This window comes from Prionailurus viverrinus, chromosome B4 (genome assembly GCF_022837055.1).
Source record: "Prionailurus viverrinus isolate Anna chromosome B4, UM_Priviv_1.0, whole genome shotgun sequence".
Lineage (NCBI taxonomy): Eukaryota > Metazoa > Chordata > Mammalia > Carnivora > Felidae > Prionailurus > Prionailurus viverrinus.
The window spans coordinates 97,250,751-97,270,489 of record NC_062567.1 but is presented as its reverse complement, the minus strand read 5'-3'; the positions used below and the strand labels follow the sequence as shown (position 1 = coordinate 97,270,489).

The window sequence follows — 19,739 nt, the reverse complement described above, 5'->3', positions numbered from 1 at the left end:
TGATAATGTTTGTGTATTTGCTTCTTGATTGTCTAAAGATGGATTATATACTTAGCTAAATTATCTAATTCATAATTTTAGACCTCATCTTCAGGCATGGTGGGAGGGGTTAAAAAAAAAAGACCTCTTCATAGTTTTCCTTTCTATAGTCATCATAAAGCATAGATCAGACTTCTTTGAGACTGGACATGATAAAAGAAATTCACTTTCATGTGAAAATGAGAAATATTGTTTTATTTTGTCACAATCTTTACATAATAGATAATTTGGTTATGAAACACATTTATTTTTACTCTGGGATTTTATAAGTGAAGCGTGTTTCATCTTAGTGATTTAAAAGATGTACCCATTAAATTTATGTCTGAAAAAAAATTTTTTTTGACCAGACACTGTGCTAGCTTTGGGGAATATATGATGAATAAAATATGCATCCTGCCTGTACCCTTACATTATAGTCTAGCAGGGGGGTTACACCTATGAATAGATAATTTTAGAGCATTGTGACAGGGGCAACTTTTTTTTTTTTTAAATCATAGTATTACTGAGGTGAAAGAAACCTAAAATATCATCTTTTTTTTCTAATATAATTTATTGTCAAGTTAGAGTGTATTGTTGACATAGAGTGTATACAGTGTGCTTTTGGCTTTGGGAGTAGATTCCCATTCTTAATCACTTACATACAACACCCAGTGCTCATCCCAACAAGTGCCCTCCTCAATGCCCATCACCATTTTCCCCTCTCCCTCCCTCAGTTTTTTCTCTGTATTTAAGAGTCTCTTATGGTTTGCCTCCCTCTCTGTTTGGAACTATTTTTTCCACTTCCCTTCAAGCATTAATTTTCTAGACAAAGAGCCTGAAGCTAAGAACTTACATGACTAAAAAGAGTTAGAAATGGGTACTATGCCACTGTGTCTTCAGCTAGATTCTTTTGAGTTCAAAAATCATAATGAAACCATCAGTTTGCTAAATTCAAATCTGACCAAATAATTAAAATATTACTGTCATAAATCAGACAAAAATTAAACTTTATTGAAGCGTAATGTAGAAATTATATTGATTTAGGAAGTTTTAGTATTTCTTCTTAAACCGTTATCTGACCACAGTAAGTCAGCTCAATGCTTTGGGGCTCATTTTTTTCCCATTGACTAAACAAGGTGAAATAGCAAGCTTTCTTCTAGTTGTAAAATTCTTTGGTATGGATTGGTTGCTATTTGTCTCTAATATTGATTATAGTATATAATGTAATTTTTTTCTAAAAAGAGGTGATTTAAAGTAATATGCTAAAATTCCTTTTTAAAATTCTTAATTTTAACAATTCATAGTATTTTAAATATATTTTTTATTGTACAACCAGCATTATTAGAATAGTAGGATTTTTTTTTTTGAGAGAGCACATGAGTGGGAGAGAGGGGCAGAGAGAGAGAGAGAGAGAGAGAGAGAGAGAGAGAGAGAGAGAGAGAATCTTAAGCAGGCTCCACCCTCAGTCCAGAGCCTGACACAGAGCTTGATCCCACAAACCTGGGATCATAACCTGAGCCAAAACCAAGAGTTGGATGTTCAATCGACTGAGCCACCCAGGCACCCCTAGAATAGTAGAAATTTTGAAAGTTGAAAAAAGTATACAAATATGAAAACATTTTTATGTTTTCTTGTCAGCCTTGCTTGTGATACCTGGCAGATATTTTCAATGGATTTTTCAATTCCTTTAGTTACCTTATGTATTTAGATGTTGGCTCAGGTGAACTGATTGGCAATGATGAACTGACCAGTAGAATTACATTTTTTTAAAGATAATTTTTATTTATTCATTAATTCATTCACATAATGCACACGAGTTGGGGAGAGAGAGAATCTTAAGTGGGCTTCATGCTCAGTACAGAGCCTAACATGGGCCTCAATCCCACCACCCTGGGATTATGATCTGAACTGAAATCAAGAGATGGTTGCTTAACTGACTGAATCACTAGGTGCCCTACAGTTGCATTTTTAATACCAACTACAGTTATCCTATTTTAGGAATTGGATTTTATAATAGGTCTTTAATTTCTGCTTGGACTAGAGAAAATTTATTGTGTTTATACATTTTCTGGATGCACAAATAAATGAAATATACAATATATATTAGAGGTGAGTTTATATTGTATTCTGCCAACTCTTAAAAAGCTGAGGATATATACTTACTTACTAGAGATCATGTATCTTTTAGAGTGAAAAGTAATTTCATTAATATTAGGATTTGTATTGAATGAAAAAGCTATAACGATATATACAAACATACTTAAATTCTTTAAGTATTTGAGAAAAGGTACATCATCTGTAAGGGGAATACTAGGATTTACATAGAAATTATTTATGACTTTAAAATAATTACATAACTTGATTTTAGCTTCCTTAGATTAAGGACCAATACCAGGCTATGAAGCTTGGAAAATTCTTCAGATTTTATATTGATGTATTGAATTCAGAAAGTAAAGATAGTAGTTATAGAATCATATCCTCCTTAGAAGTTGCAGTTGAGGGGCACCTGGGTGGCGCAGTAAGTTAAGCGTCCGACTTCAGCCAGGTCACGATCTCACGGTCCGTGAGTTTGAGCCCCGCGTCAGGCTCTGGGCTGATGGCTCAGAGCCTGGAGCCTGTTTCCGATTCTGTGTCTCCCTCTCTCTCTGCCCCTCCCCCGTTCATGTTCTGTCTCTCTCTGTCCCAAAAATAAATTTAAAAAAGTTGGAAAAAAAAATTAAAAAAAAAAAGTTGCAGTTGGTAAGTTAATTATATTACTATTAATTATTCCAGCGTGGTTAGTTTCTACAGTAGTTAAGATAGTAATGCGATATGAATAGCAAAATAGGTTACTTTATTTCTACTACAAAGTAGAACCAGGAGAGGGCACTGCTATGCTGTCTTTAGTAGATGAGGCAGTTGTAGTGTCAGAAACTGTATTGGAATCATGCAGTGATTCATTTATCAAAATCTGTCCAGTGATTTGGCAAATACTTATTGTCAGTTTTATGCCAAAGGGTACAAATCAAAACCGTGAGTTCCCTACTTGAGCTCACATTCAAATAGTCTAAGATTGTACAAATGATGTAGGACATCAAAATGATTTTTTCTATTCTGCAAATCCACTTGTCTGTATAGTTGTTAATACTTGTGAATGGGGCAAGAGAGAACAAGTAGGAAACAATTGTTTTTCTAAGTACTTTTATAAACCCTCCCACTTCAAGGTTCTCAAAATCATAAATAGTAATACCTCAACTGGTAAGGAGTTAGAGGTGAATACAACTAAATTTACAATTCTCAGACTATTTCCTTTTTTATATAGTGAAGTTACTTAAGATACAGATACCTATATCTTACTGATGGAATCCTGAAACATGCTTTAATTCTATTAGTTGTTCTTCTCATAATGTATTTTAAATATCCTGAAACATACTTTAATTCTATTAGTTGTTCTTCTCATAATGTATTTTAAATTAGCCTAAAAAGTATTGTCTGATACTACAAATGAATCTATGTAGCATATGTAGATTATAAAGCATAATCATCCAGTATGTGTTGAACCTACTACTCAACTTAAGAACCTGAGTCTTAAAAATCCCTCATGTTCAACTATGTACTTCTTCTCTCGTCTATCCCTGTGCCTGCCCTCAAGAGGTGATGACTAGTTTCTATTTTTCATCATTCTTTGCTTTTTTAAAAAGTGTATTTTTTGTTATTTTTGGGTGTTTTTTGTTTTTTTTTGTTTTGTTTTTTTGTTTTTTGTTTGTTTGTGGTTGTTTTTGTTTGTTTTTTAGAGAGAGTACACGAGTGGGGGAGAGGGGCAGAGGGAGAGAGAGAGAGAGAAAAAAAAAGAATCTTAAGCAGGCTCTACGCCCAGCCAAAGCTTGACACGGGGCTCTGTTCCACCACCCTGGGATCATGACCTGAGCCCAAAACAAGAGTCAGACTGCTCAACCGACTGAGATGCCAGGCACTTTTTTTTTTTTTTCAATATGTGAAATTTATTGTCAGATTGGTTTCCATACAACACCCAGTGCTCATCCCAAAAGGTGCCCTCCTCAATACCCATCACCCACCCTCCCCTCCCTCCCACCCCCCATCAACCCTTAGTTTGTTCTCAGTTTTTAAGAGTCTCTTATGCTTTGGCTCTCTCTCTCACTCTAACCTCTTTTTTTTCTTTTTTTTTTCCTTCCCCTCCCCCATGGGTTTCTGTTAAGTTTCTCAGGATCCACATAAGAGTGAGAACATATGGTATCTTTCTTTCTCTGTATGGCTTATTTCACTTAGCATCACCCTCTCCAGTTCCATCCACGTTGCTACAAAGGGCCATATTTCATTCTTTCTCGTTGCCACGTAGTACTCCATTGTGTATATAAACGACAATTTCTTTATCCATTCATCAGTTGATGGACATTTAGGCTCTTTCCATAATTTAGCTATTGTTGAGAGTGCTGCTATGAACATTGGGGTACAAGTGCCCCTATGCATCAGTACTCCTGTATCTCTTGTGTAAATTCCTACCAGCAGGCACTTATTTTTAAATTCCGTATATGTCACTAAGTTTTGCTGGTATTTAATTTTATGAGAGTGCTGTATGTCATTTTCTAGGATTTTTTTTTGTAGTTAATATTTTATGTTCCAGATTCAGCCATGTTTTGGGGTATAGATATAGATCATTCCTTTTCAGTGCTATATGCTATTCCATTAAATGCATATACCACAGTATGCAAAGCCATTTATTTTCAGTTGGTGAATATTGAAATGGTTTTGATTTTTACTCTGAACATTCTTATTGTCTCTTGGTAAACACATATAAGAGTATTATTTCTAGGTATAAAGCTAAAAGTGGGATTGTTGGATCCCTATGGTATGCTGGTGTTCAGTTTTATAAGGTAGTTCTAAATTTCTTTTCCAAAGTGCTTAGATCAGTTTATTCTCAAGCAGCAGTGCTTAAATGTCTCATTGATTCTCATCCTTATCAGCGTTTAGTATTATCAGACTTACTAATTTTTGTCAGTTTTACTGAGTGTAAAATATTTATTTCATTGGGATCTTGATTTGTATTTTCCTGGTTACCAAGAGGATAAACATCTTTTTTGTATATTTATTGGCCATTTGCATTTTTTCTTCCATGAATTCACTGTTCAGGTCCCTGCCCCATTTTTCTTTTTCTTTAATTAAAAAAAAATTTTATTGAGACACAATTGACATACAAATTTATGTTAGTTTCAGGTATGCAGTGATGATTCAGTATTTGTATATATTACAAAATGATCACCACAGTAAGTCTAATTAATATCCATCATCACACATAGTTACAGAATTTTTTTTATGATGAGGACTTTTCAAGATTTATTCTCTTAGCAACTTTCAAATATGCAATATAGTATTATTAATCATCATTCTGTACATTGCATTAATATGACTTATTTGTCTATAATTGAAAGTTTGTTACCTTTGATTCCCTTCACCCATTTTTCCCACTCACTACCACCCTGCTTCTGGCACCACCAGTCTGTGTATCTATGAACTTGGGTTTTCAACTTGGATAATACAGTATTTGACGTTCTCTTTCTGACTTACTTTACTCACCATAATGCCCTCAAGGTCCATCCATGTCATAAATGGCAAAAATTTCATTCTTTTTTTATGGCTGAGTATTCCATTCATTTGTCATTGGACACTTAGGTTGTTTCCATGTCTTGGCTGCTGTAAGTAATTCTATGGTGAACATAGGGGTGCATATATCTTTCCAGATTTGTGTTTTCATTTTCTTCAGGAAAATACACAGAACTGGAATTGCTGGATCCTATGGTTGTTTCTTTTAACTTTTTGAGGACTCTCCATACTGTTTTCCACAGTGGTGAATTGGCTACACCAAGTTACATTCCTACTGACTGTGCACAGGGAGTCATGTTTCTCCATATCCTTGCCAACGCTTGTTATTTCCTTTCTTTTTGATAATAGCCATTCTAACAGGTGTGAGGGGATAATAGCTCATTGTGGTTTTGATTTCCATTTCCCTGATGATTAGTGATGTTTAGCATCTTTCCATATACCTGTTGGCCATTTTGTCTTTGGAAAAGTGTTTATTCAGATCTTCTGCCCATTTTTAAGTCAAATTGCTTATTTTTTTGCTGTTGAGTTATATGAGCTCTTAGTGTATTTTGGACATGAACCCGTTATCAGATATATGACTTGTAAATATTTTCTCCCATTCAGGAGGTTGTCTTTTCCTTTTGTTGATAGTTTCCTTTGTGGTGCAGAAGCTCTTTAGTTTGATATGTAGTCCTACTTGTTTATTTTTGCTTTTGTTGCCTCTGCTTTTGGTGTCAGGTCCAGAAAACCATCACCAAGTCTGATGTTTACTGCCTGTGTTTTCTTTTTGGAGTTTTAGGGTTTTAGGTCTTATATTCAAGTCTTTGATTAATTTTGAGTTAATTTTTATATATGATGTAAGATAGTGGTTCAGTTTCTTTCTTTTGCATATGGATGTCCAGTTTTCCCAGCACCATTTATTGAAGAGACTGCCATTTTCTTGTAATTTCTTGACTTTTTTGTCCCAAATTAATATGACCATATATGCATAGGTGTACTTATGGGCCCTCTATTCAGTTTTATTAATTTACGTGTGTTCACCATGCTGTTTTGATTGTTGTAGCTCTGTTTTATAGTTTGAAACCAGGGAACATGATGCCTTCAGCTTTGTTCTTCTTTTTCAAGATTATTTTGGTTATTCAGAGTCTTCTGTGGTTTCACACAAATTTTAGAATTTTTTGTTCTAATTCTGTGAAAAATGCCATTGGAATTTTCATAGGGGCTGCATTGAATCTGTAGGTTGCTTTAGGTGGTATGGACATTTTAACAGTATTAATTATTCCAATCCATGAGAATGGACTGTCTTTCCATTTATTTGTGTTTTCAGTTTCTTTTGTCACTGTCTTATAGTTTTCATTGTACATGTCTTTCACCTCTTGATTAAATGTATTCTTAGGTATTTTATTCTTCTTGATGTATCCCTACATTTCTCTACTGTGTTGTTGGTCTTTTTCTAATTGATTTACAGGCTTGTTATCTTTCTTAACATATTCTGGATACCAACCCTTTGTTAATTATATATGTTGCAAATATCCTGTTTTTCTTTCTAAGTTTTTATGGTACCTTTTGATTAAAATCTTAATTTTAATATAGTAGAATTTATCAGTTCTTTATTTTTGGTTAGTGCTTTGTTGTGTCTTTTTTTTTTTTTTCCAACATTTATTTATTTTTGGGACAGAGAGAGACAGAGCATGAACGGGGGTGGGGCAGAGAGAGAGGGAGACACAGCATCGGAAATAGGCTCCAGGCTCTGAGCCATCAGCCCAGAGCCTGACACGGGGCTCGAACTCACGAGAGACTGCGAGATCGTGACCTGGCTGAAGTCGGACGCTTAACTGACTGCACCACCCAGGCGCCCCTGTTGTGTCTTTTTAAAGGAATCATTCCCTATCCCAAGTTTATAAAGATATTTTTTTTATATTTTCTTCTAAAAGGTTTTAAGTTTTGCTTTTTACAGTGATGTCTTTTATTTTCCTAAGACTGTTCTTTGTGCATGGTATGAGGGTAGGGACCTGATTTTCCAATACGTAATTTTCCTAGTATTATTAATGGAGGTAGTCCCTACTTCTGTTGTATATCTAGGCTCAGCTTATGCATGGGTTTGATTATGAGATCTCTCTGTTTTGTTCTTTAGGTCAATTTGTCTCTTCCTACATCTATACCATACATCTTTAATTTTAATAGTAATTTTTAGGAATTAAGTGGATCTTGGATTTAGTAACCAAAGGAGCTGCCATTTACTTTATGATAATAAAGTTTGATAAAGGTATAAAATTTGTTTATTGGTTCATTCAGCAAGACTCTATTGAACACCTTCATTATGTCAGAACCATACCAGGACTTGAGGATTTATGGAAATATAAGGCAGATAAAACTCCGTTCTCTTATGGAACTTAATGGTCTCCTGTAGAAGGCAGACAATAAACAAATGATATAATTTCAGATAGTGATAAGAGCAACAGTGAAAATCATGTATGATAAAGTGATAGAGTATAATCGTGGCAGAGTGCACACTAACCAAAATAATAAAAGAATTGATAAATTTTATAGGCATGATGAAGAGCTTTGTTGAAGATAGGGCATTAGAGCACAGACAACACGTAGAGAGTGGTCAATAATGTGAACCTCTGCGGTAGGAGTTTTCCAGGTTGAGAGAACAAGAGATAGAAAGACCCAGACACTGGAGCAAAATGGCATGTTTTAAGGGATACCACGAAGGCCATTCTAGCTGGAGCCAAGTAGCCAAGTGACTAAGGAGAGTAGTAGAGAATGAGATTGTAAAGGTAAGCAGAGGCCAGACACTTTTCAGTTCATATGCCATGGGATTCAAGTATAATGGAAAGCATTGAGGATATTTCTGTGTAGCGCAGATCTGATTCATGATTTACAAAGATTATTCAGGTTTCTGTGTAGAGAATGAATTCTAAACAAGCAAAGAGCAAGACAGTAAGTCTGGAGACTAGGTAAAAATCTGTTGCTGTGATCCAGTGGACAGGTAATGGTGGCTTAGAATAGGGTGATAGTTGTAGAAGTGGGAAGAAGTAAAAAGATTCAAGATAAATTCTGAGGGTAAACTATAAAGATCTCACAAATAAATCAGGTGTGAAGTGTTTAAAAAAGAGAAAAATAAAAGAATATATCTAAAGTTTTTGGCCTGAGACAGTGGTGGAGGAGAATAGTGAGTGGTAGGTTTGGAGGATAAACAGAATCAAGAATTATGCTCTGGATAAATTTGAGATGCCTATTAAAAAGTAGAGGCTAGTATAAGGCAGGCAATTGGACGTGTGAGTTTAGTTCAGGAAGAGATAAATTCAGGAGTCCTCAGTGTATAGATTCTTTTTTTTATGGACTTGATGGGAACATAGACTTTTTATATCTTTACTTGGATGTTAAGTGGAAGGTTTTTGTGTTTTGGGGTGTTTTTTGTTTGTTTTTTGTTTTTTAGTTTTTACATTGAAATGTACAGAGCTAAAATATAGATCTTGAAAACTTGAGCACAATAGAAAACAATTTAATTTAAAGGAGTTGATTTAAAAGGTACAGTGATAAAAATGTGAACATGATGTTCTGGTTAAGTTACAAATTAAATCTGTAGTGAAGACAGAATCATTCTTTCTCAAGATAAAGCTAAGCTTTTGTAGGCAGAAAGCACAGAAACATAAAATGAATGGACATGGAGATGGCTAGGGCACTGTGGATTTCGTCACAATTTGCCCTCTTCCTTCGTTTGAGTATTTTTCTCTTTTCTGCCCTCTCTGCAAGTGGGCATTGCTCTTCTTCATTAGCAAATGGGTGAATAACGATTTGAAACACTATTTAAATTGATTATTGGGGTAGCAAGCTTTTAAGAGATTAGACTTTGGAACCAAATGCTCCTGAGTTAGACATCTTACCTCTATTACTGAGTCTTAGGTAAAGCAGTCTCTGAATGAACCTCAAGTTTTCCTATTTCTGAAACAAGAATCATACCTATTTTTCATGAAAATTAGGAATTAGAGTAGAAATTCTAGTGAATATGAATATTTTATATTGCTACTAATTTGTATTTTTTCTGATTACTAATGAAGGTTGAGTATTTCATATGTTTAGTGACCGTTTGTATTTCTTTTTTAAAAAAAATTTTTTTAACGTTTGTTTATTTTTGACAGGGACAGAGTGTGAGCGGGGGGGGGGGGGGGGGGGGTGGGGGGGGGGGAGGGGTAGAGAGAGAGACAGACAGACAGAATCTGAAGCAGGCTCCAGGCTCTGAGCTGTCAGCACAGAGCCCAATGTGGGGCTCAAACTCCCGAACTGTGAAATCATGACCTGAGCTGAAGTCAGACTCTCAACTGACTGAGCCACCCAGATGCCCCCATTTTTTTTTTTTTAATGAAATGACTTTGTCTCTTGCTTATTGGTTTATTGGCAAATGTAAAGAGTTAATAGCACAATGAAAAGGCCATAGTAAACTTTGGAGTACCTTTCATTTTTAGTTGACTGTATTTTCATTTTTATAATGTCTAAATTTTGTGTAATTGGACCCATATGTAGCAATCAGTTCCTCTTGGATTGATGGCAAACTACAATTAAAAGAAAATAAAAGTTATGCAGATTAATAAAGTACAGAGTTGGAAAACAAATATAACTATTGAGGCTATTTCAATCATAGTTCTATACCGTATTATTAACTGTGTAATTATGTAAATGTGTAACATCAGTACTAATTCTTTTTTTCTTCTTTCCTTGAGCTGTGGTAGCAAACAGTGACGAATCTCAACATCTGACACCAGGAAAGATGAGTCAGCGCCAAGGGAAAGAAGCTTATCCAACACCAACCAAAGATTTGTATCAGCCGTCTTTTAGTCCAGCAAGTCCTCATAGTCAGGGTAAGAAATTGTGCTTTTAATTTAGTTGTGGTTATAAGGGGAGAATGACATTTTAGGTCTATCATAATTTTTTCTTTGTAGCTATTTGGTTTTATGGGTTTTTTGTTTGCTTTGGTCATCTATTTTACTCTTGAAATGAGTTTATTTTCCTTTAGAGTCCTTTTAATTCCTCTTATATTCCCCAGTGTACTTGGTTAGTTACACTGTTCTAATTGAGTGATTCTCAAACTTTGTGGTCTCAAGACTCCTTTACACTGTTAAAAATTATTGAAGACCTCAAAGAACTTTTATGTGGATTAACCTATCGGTATTTATCGTAAAATAGAAGGAAGAAATTTTAAAAATGTTTATACTTAATAATTTAAATTTATAATAATAAGCCTTTTGCAGGTTAATATGAATAACATTTTTATTAAAAATAACTATGTTCCTCCTTCCTTTCCCTCAAAAAAAAGTATTGAGACGAGTGGTATTCTTTTCCCTCATGGTCTTTCAGACTTGCCACTATTAACATTATGGGCTGGATAATTCTTGCGGAGGATGTCCTGTGCATTGTAGGGTATTTAGCAGCATCTTTGGCCTCTACCCACTAGATGACGATAGCATTTTCTCCAGTTGTATACAACCAGAAATAGCTGACACTTTGCCAAATGTCCCTTGAGGGACAAAATTGTCATTGGTTGAGAACTACTATTTACAATTTTTGCAAATCTCTTTAATATCTAGTTTACAAACAGACACCCAGATTTTCATATCTGCTTCTGCAATCATGATGTAATGATTCAATTGAAGTATATGAACAAAATTTGGCCTCACACACATACATAGTCAGAAAAGGGAGGATTACATTCATAGCTTTATACATAAATGCAAATAGTCTTTGATACACACCAAAATTTGACAAGTGGTAGTTTCTTTTTTTTTTTTTTTAAGTTTATTTATTTATTTTGAGAGAGAGAGAGGGAGGGAGGGAGGGCGGGAGGGAGTGGCAGAGAGAGAAGGGGACTGAGAGAATCCCACGCAGGCTCTGTGCTGTCTGTGCAGAGTCTGGCACAGGGCTCGATCCCATGAACCATGAGATCATGACCTGAGCCTATATCAAGAGTAGGACACTTAACAGAGTGTGCCATCCAGGCACCCCACAAGTGGTAGTTTCTTAAATATTGGTTGCAAAGTAGAATCTGAAACCGCATCAATAATCTTTTCATACTCTCTTAAGTTAAAGTCCATTCATCTCTCTTGAACTTTGAATGGTTCTTTACTCATGCATGATTTTTTTTAACATCAAGCATTAGTCATTTGGGAAATAGTTACTGAATTATGTAGATCTACTAAGTGTTGACACATTTTAAAATACAATATAAAGATGTACTTTATGCATACTTCTCATCTTGTCACACAGAAATGTTAAAACCATCAGGGTTTAAGATGAATAATTTTTAATGCTTCATCAACAACATCTGTAAGTGAAACTGGCCTTTTACTCTAAGTGCATGGCAGTGAAGAAATCAGTGACCCTACAACAGTTAGTCTCTTTGAGTTGATTTGTGCTAAGGTGTTAGCACTTTGAACATTGCTTTTGTGCCATCAGTGCAAATGTCAACACGATGAAAATCTATTATGGAACTAGTTTTAACCTTGCAGACTCTCTAAAAGAGTCTTGGGGACTCCTAAGGATTATGGATCTCACTTCCTAATTCATATTTGATAAATTTCATATCTTGAATTCTGCTTCTTAGCACAGTTTATTTAATCAGATGCTTTGAACTCTCTTGCGGTACTATGGTAGCAATGGTGGAAAGATTTCTGCTTTTAAAACTAAGCACTTAAGTTTGGTGTTTTAAGGCTAATGTATACTTAGGTTATCAAATATTTTAAAAATTTAATTTGGAGTCTTAACTATCACAATGTCTCTATAATTATTCAGGTTTTGGTATTGTGACTATGAATTATTCTTTGAAAGTAGGCTTTAGTGACTTCTTTTTAAATGAATATTAATTGGTAAATAGTAAGTTACATGATCATTTTGTACTTTATTTCAGTGGGAAATGTTTAATAAATAATAATTATGATTATTTTAAATAAATTATTCTGTTTGAGTTGTAAGCTGATATTTCAGCTGTTGCTGTACTTAAGCATCTTAAGCTCATTTAGAAATTAGTGACCCATGTAAACCTCTAATTTTTGCATTTAAAGCAGCTCTAGTGTCAGTTATATCTTGATTTGCACCTGATTAATATTTATGGAGTGAATTACATACTGAATATACTTTTTATTAAAGTCAACCTATTGGCTTTGTGTAACACAAAATATCTTGGGTTTACCTACTGAAATTCCATATCAGAGTTTCCAGGTGTCAGATTTGTTTTGAAATAAGGTAGATTCATTAACTCTTGATTATGAGGAAGATAAACTGCTGGAGGGGATTAACAAATGTTCTGTAAACCTCTTTGATTTGTCTACAGTATCTCAAATACTCTTGCTTAGTATTATCAGCTTGTGAATGGAAAGACTTAAGAGTTCTAGAAACTTACAGTAATAATGACTAACTTTTAATGCTCTTCATGTCTCTAAGTGATTTTTTACGTGCATTAGCTCCTAGAATTCTTGTAAGAACCTTATGGTGTATAAATCATTTTCCCTGTTTCACAAGTGAGGAAACTGAGCACTTGGTAAGGGCAATTTATTTTTATTATTCAGATTTATAACCAAAAATTTCACTAGATAACTGCATTTATGTCCCTCCCATTCTCAAAAAGTCATCAGTTGACTATTGCCTAGAGCAGTGGCTCCTGAGTCTGGCTGTGTCTGAGAATCAATCACCTGGGAGCTTTGCTTAGATACAGATTTCTACTCCAGCCTTTCAGAAGCTCTGGGAGCTGTTTTTTCCTCTAGGGTGAGGCTCTGTATTTATAAAACTTTCCAGGTGTCTCTGATGTAGTAACATTTGGACAAACCGTCGAGAGCTTAAATTCCAGATTCCATAAATTGGTAATCAGGACTCTTAATTTGTCTGATTTTATTCTACCTTTCCAATTTCATTTTGTGTTTCCCCTCATCATGAACCCAGCAGGATGACTTTCTTTGCTATTCTCCCGCAAGACTGTGCTTTTATTTATCCTGGTATCCTCCACAATGGAATGGAATGAATGCCTTCTCCCTTCCCTTTACTTATCTAAACACTTCTCAAATCCCAGGGTGCCATTAGTAAAGAATGGCCTCAGAATAAGGATCCAATCAAGATCAGGCTTCTGTAAGATTCTGTGTTGAGAGTTCAGAAAGGCAGTGTCTCTTGGAGCCTTTCAAAAGGGCTTTAAAGAGTCTAAAAGGTGTACCTTTCAGAATATCTCAGCTAGCCAGAAGAGCTTCTAAGGCTTTTAAGTCTGCTGTCCTACAGCACCATGACATAGCCCAGAGTAGTGAACTGGCTATCTCAAAGAAATTTGTGGATGTGGCATCTGTTAAATTGAGTTAATTCTAATAAAATTCATAAGAAACTCACAATGTTTTTACAAGAATGGTGCTGATAGAAACACCACACCAGCGTAGATGGAAAAGGATAGTTCAACTAAAAAGAGCCTTTGTGTGTGGGGAGAATCCCAATCTTGTGTGGGCATGAAGCAGGCTGAGAAAACTACACTGTTGCAATCATGGACCATTTCTTATGAAATGGGAAGACTGACTCAGGGGATGGGTCCAGGAGCCCAGAAGGCAGAGTCAAGAGCCCCAAAGGACTATTGTCAAAGAACATAACTGTGCTTTTTTGTTTTATTTATTTAATTAATTAATTTTTCAGAGAGAGCGCATAAGTGGAGGAGGGGGCAGAAGGAGAGAGAGAATCCCAACCAGGCCCCACTCTCAGTGCATGATGGAGGGCTCGATCCAATGACCCTGGGATCATGACCTGAGCTGAAATTAAGAGTCAGATGCTCAACCGGTTGAGCCGCCCAGGCACCCCCATAACTGTTCTAATCAAACTGCTGATGACATGTGCCAAGCAGATTTCACAACAGCTGTGAGACTATTTATTGTGCCTTCTGTGTAACTCCTCATCCCCTTCATCTTTTGAACCCCAGTGTCCATTGTAGTCCTACCTCTGGCTTACTACAGTGGGGAGAGAAGCTATCTTTTAAGGTGATGGGATTTTGGCTTCAGAGGAGGTACATCTGAGAAGCTACATGTGAGGAACTAAACCCAAGGAGTACCATTTGCAGTTGCACCTGATTTAAATAATTAGACCCAGCCTTATAGTCAGTGCTATAATAGAATGACATTTTGGCTTGGGGGAGACATTGAGTGTATTTTGGATGTAGAAGGAATGTGAATTAAGTGGACTGTGGTGTATTTCATTTTCAAAGATGACTGCAACAATATCTTTCATCTTACATGCCTTTTTTTTTATGCGTTCTTGCAACTTGCCCATCAAGAAATGGAGTTTATTCTTCCTTTACCCCTACCCTTTCAACGTGCAGTCTGGAAGCCCAAAATAGCTAGCCCCAGCTTGCTATAGTCATCCCAACTGAAGGTCCGTAAGAGTGACAAGCCATATTGGGTGTTCTGGCAGATACTGTGTGGATCAGAGACAAGCCACCACCAACCTCAACTTGCCTAATTGTAGCATTGTGAGCAAATAATTTAATGTTTTAAAGCACTAAGTTTTGTGTAGTTTAAGGTACAGCAATAGATAACTATAATAGTAGGCAACACAGTGATTAGAATTATATTCATAAATTGGGAAGAATATAGTACCAATGAGAAGATTCACTACTAGACTGTACTATCTAGGTAAGGTGAATACAGCCTGGATGGGAGTGACAGTTGTGGGAATAAAAAAAGGAAAATTTGTCCCGGATTAGTGAATGATTTGGGTGGAGGCGACAGTGGAAAGAGGGAAGGAAGAATCCGCAATGACTCCTACATATTTTGCTTGGGAAACTAGTTTAAAAGTTTACCAAGATAGGGAACTATGGAGGAAGACCCAAGTTTGGGGGAAAGATGCTGAGGATTCCAGTTTTGGACATGGTGAGTTTGAAGTGTGTTAGAGCTATCCACATGGCATGTTAAGGAGGAGATTGGCTTTATGAGTTCAGGGTTTAGTAGACACTTCTGCACTGGAAGTGTAGATTTGGAAGCCATCAGCATAGAGTAATTGAGATGGCTAAAACAACCATATGCATCAGTTTAGAGATTCCCAGACAGTATTGTGTTTTAAATGAAGTAAAATAGAATCAAAAGATCAAAGCTTGTGTGATCTGTGAAATTTTTATCTTCATACACTCATACGTGTACTTATGTAAAATATATTTCTCATTGTAAGTTGTAAAAAGTTTGGGAAGAATTGAAGCTTGAGAAAAGTAGTTGGAATACCATCCTAAAAAATGTCAACATTTAAGGATATGATGGAGAAAGTATTGGCAGAGGAGCTTTGTAAAGGAGTGTTGTATCCCAGAAGAATGAAACAGACGGTTTTATGAGGGAGGAAGAGTGACCTGTAGTTTTACGTGCAGCTCAGAAGTCAAGCCAGTTAAGAAAAATGATCCATTGACAAGATATCATTGCTAACATTTGTGAATTCAGTTTTGGTGACAGTGATGAAGGCAGAAGATGAGAGCAATAGGATGAGTAAGAAAGATAAGGAATTGAAGACAGTTGGCAAACTCTTTCAGGAATTGTGCCTTTGAAGGGGAGGAATGTGTATGGTAGCTAGAGAAAGACAATGGGGCAAAAAGAAGATTTAAGAAAGGCGATATTCGAGCATGTCCAAATGTTGACAGGACAAATCAGTAAAGAGAAATACATAATTAGTTGGGCAGGTCTCAGAGGAGGCAACCATGATGGGGTTCAGTGTGAAGGTGAGGTGTTGACAGGCCTAGGAACACAGCTGGAAAGTGGAAGAACCATGGTAGTGGGGTGCCAGATAGTGTTTGGGCCTCAGTTGAGGTTGATATTAACCTGCCTCAGTGTGAGATTGTCTTCTGTGAGGTTAGGCTTTACTAGGTATGTGCAATAAAAGTGGCAGAGTAGGCATGGGATGCTGGCAGGGGAGTGGAGGTTTAATGGATGAGTTTGGTTAATTGCTTCGGTGGAGGGGGTGGGATCTGTACAAGGAAATGTCAGAATTAGTGGACAGCTCAGTGTGTAAGTAAGTGGCTTTGGGGGCTGAGGCAAGCTCCACAGATGAATACTGAATTGATAGAATAATGGAGGGTTAATGTAAATGGAAGAAAGGTATGGAGAGTAAATGGCATTGTCAGTAAGCTCCTCAGGAAAAAGATTGTCCTTTTAAAAAAAAAAATACTCATCTGTTCCTAGCATACATAGTAACTTGAACATGGTAAGTACTTTTGTGTTGAATAACTGAATGAATGCCTATATTGAGCACCTTTTATGTGTTAGTCCCTGCCCTTGTGAAGCTTTAGTCTCATTTTTTTTTTTTTTTTACTGAATAGATGCAATTCTGGGGGCAATGTTCATGTACTTGAACCTGTTCTCTAACATGAATCTCATCTATGATATTGTTCCCATGTTTGCTAAAGAGAAAGTCCCACAAGAGAGTGGATGACAATGCATCAGGAAAAAAATGGCATTATATTGTTGCCATTTGCTGAACTCTTGCTATTAGCTACCATTTATTGAGCGCTTACCAAGTTTGGCTAATATGCTAAAAGTCTTATGTGCAAAATTCTATTTAACTGTTGAAACAACCTCATAAAACATAGAAGCAGTTACTCTGCTTCACAAATGAGAAAACTAAGGATCAGGGATGTTAAGACATTTGTTCAAATTCACAAAACTAGTAAATGTCAGAGGCAGTTTTCAATCTCAGGACTGTCATAGCCTATAGTCTTAATACTCCACTCTGCGGGAGTAAATTACAGGGTCAGCTGTTTTCTTTTTGTTTTATACATGCTGTCATGTTAGGAGTTTGTTTTGCTGGTACTTCAGCATGGCAAAGAGTCTGATTGTTCCTGTTTTCTGGCTGAGTCTCCTTCATGCATATTGATTCATACCAATTTAATGTAGGTCATTATCCCTTAAAAACAGTTAAGTTGTTAGTTTTTTGGGTTTTTTTTTTTTTTTTTTTTTTTTTTTTTTTGTGGTGTGTTTCCTTCCATTGATTTAGGATTTTCTTTTCTTTTTTTTGAAGAAACTAGGGAGACTGATTCTTCTCACTAAAGCCCACACATATCAGGATAGTCTTTTATTTGTTATATGTTTAAATTATGGTAATGAGATTATTCCAGAACTTATTTACATGCCAGATTTTTACCTTAAGTATACCAGTTTCCTTAAAAAATAGTTTGAACTTTAGAATGATTACAGTCTCTTAAATAGGATGGTATTTGTTTTATGCTGACTTCTTTGACATATTTTATGTAATTCAGTTGTTTGTCAAGAAAGAGAAATATGTATATTTATTAGGTTATTGTCTCCCCTTTCTTCTTCTACTTTTGAATAAGAACAGTGCCCAGGGAGCCTAGAGACTAAATTATAGCTCATCTCACATGTACTCTGTTCCCTCTAGAGAACATTTGCAATTGTTATCGAAGCTTAATGAGTTAACTGTAGTTCATCCTGTAGCTACCCTTTCATTCTTTGGTCATAAAAAGCGATTTTGCATACTTTTAGTTTTATAAAACCATCTTTCAGTTGTAGTGCTTTGTGAGAGAATATAAAATGTTGTTTTGTCAAAACTTAAAGGAGTAGGTTTCAAATTAATTTTTAAATGTTAAAAATTTTAAGACTTTTAACACTAAAATTTACCTATTTAATCAGTTATCTGCTTAACTAGTTTTAGCTAAAATAATTTAGACCATGCTTGGTTTATCTAGACTTGAATTAAAAGGTACATGCTTTGAATTAAAGATACAATGAGTTTCTGTTATCCTTTAGTAAATTTTCTTAAACCTCAAAGTCCCTCACCTTGAATGCCCTGGTAGCATTAAACATGATGTGATGGGTGTGTATCTACTACTTAATAGAAGACTTCAAAGTAAAGGGGGATTTTCTTTGCAGAGTTTACTAGTGCGAAGATGTTGTACCATATTCCCCAGGGTGACAGTTTTAGACATCGCTGGTATAAGTCTCAGGTGACACCTTCATTTAAGTGGTTTATAGACGAAAGGAGACCAAGAAGTCAGTTTGCTCCATGAATCGAAGCAGTTCCTCCTTCTTTGGTAAGCTATTCCTAGGATCAATTCTTAAACACTGATAAGACTCAAGACACGTAACAAATGTGTCTTGAATGTATGTGCTGTATTTCATGAAAATTGTTTTACCTGAAAGAGTATTTGAATTTATCCCCACCATCTTTATTTTTTTTTTTTTCTCCTAAATGCCGTGCTTTGGTTAGTAGCCACAGGTCATTTTCATTACAAATAGTATATAAGTTAGAGGTTATGTTAATTTTCTTCTGAGTTTTTGAATCCTCACTGTTGGACTTTTGAAGTTATTTCTTAAGACAGAATTGTTTTCTGTTTGAAATTCCTTGTGTTCAGATAGTTGCTTCAGAGGTATGGAAGTTATTAAATAATTAAAAAATTAAAATATTTGGCAAATTAAAAAAATGAGAACGCAATATTTTTCTAAATCCCTCCTGTGAAATGTTGCTATATCTGTGTTTTTCAAATGTTCCTATGCTCCTGTAGATAAAACTGAAATACTTTGAAAACATTTATTGAAAATAATTTAGCTCTGTTTTAAGCATCTTTGCAAAGATGAGACGAGTCTGTCCTACCATTGCCAGGCCTTGTTAATTGCTTCTTTAACAAAGCAGCAAGATTAACATTAAGAGTACTAAAGCACTGTTTTTCCTATAAATGTTCTCTGTGTTTGTGTATGCATGTGTGTATTTAGTTAAAATACATGCGTGTGTACATATTTATATTTACTTAAGATATGTGGGGGGGGGGGGGGCGCCTGGGTGGCTCAGTCGGGTAAGCACCCGACTTTGCCTCAGGTCATGATCTCGCGGCTCTTGAGTTTGAGTCCCACGTCGGGCTCTGTGCTCTGTGCTGACAGCTCAGAGCCTGGAGCCTGCTTCGGATTCTGTCTCTCTCTCTCTCTCTCTCTCTCTCTCTGCCCCTCCCCTGCTCACACACTCACTCTCTCTCTCTCAAAAATAAATAAAAACTAGAAAAATATTTAGAAAGGTGTGTGTGTGTGTGTGTTTACTTAAGATAACATTAAAGAATTATAAGGTACTACTTGCACTAGTTTCTCAGTGCTTTTTTCGTTGGGATTTCCTCCCATTTGTTTCCAAAGTCTGAGAGGTTGAGA

At 35.8% G+C, this 19,739-nt stretch overlaps 1 protein-coding gene across 7 annotated transcripts in view; it reads left to right on the top strand.

The window, feature by feature from the left end:
- Positions 1-19,739, top strand: part of OSBPL8 (oxysterol binding protein like 8) — a 158,891-nt gene that overhangs the window by 70,257 nt on the left and 68,895 nt on the right. For 5 of the 7 annotated variants that reach the window (XM_047866616.1, XM_047866615.1, XM_047866610.1 and 2 more), the window contains one exon: positions 10,323-10,460. In XM_047866616.1, the coding sequence (XP_047722572.1) occupies positions 10,370-10,460 (91 nt within the window). In that variant the 5' untranslated portion in view covers positions 10,323-10,369. The remainder of the gene's footprint in view (positions 1-10,322; positions 10,461-19,739) is intronic. The other 2 variants (XM_047866613.1, XM_047866611.1) reach the window with 1 other exon arrangement.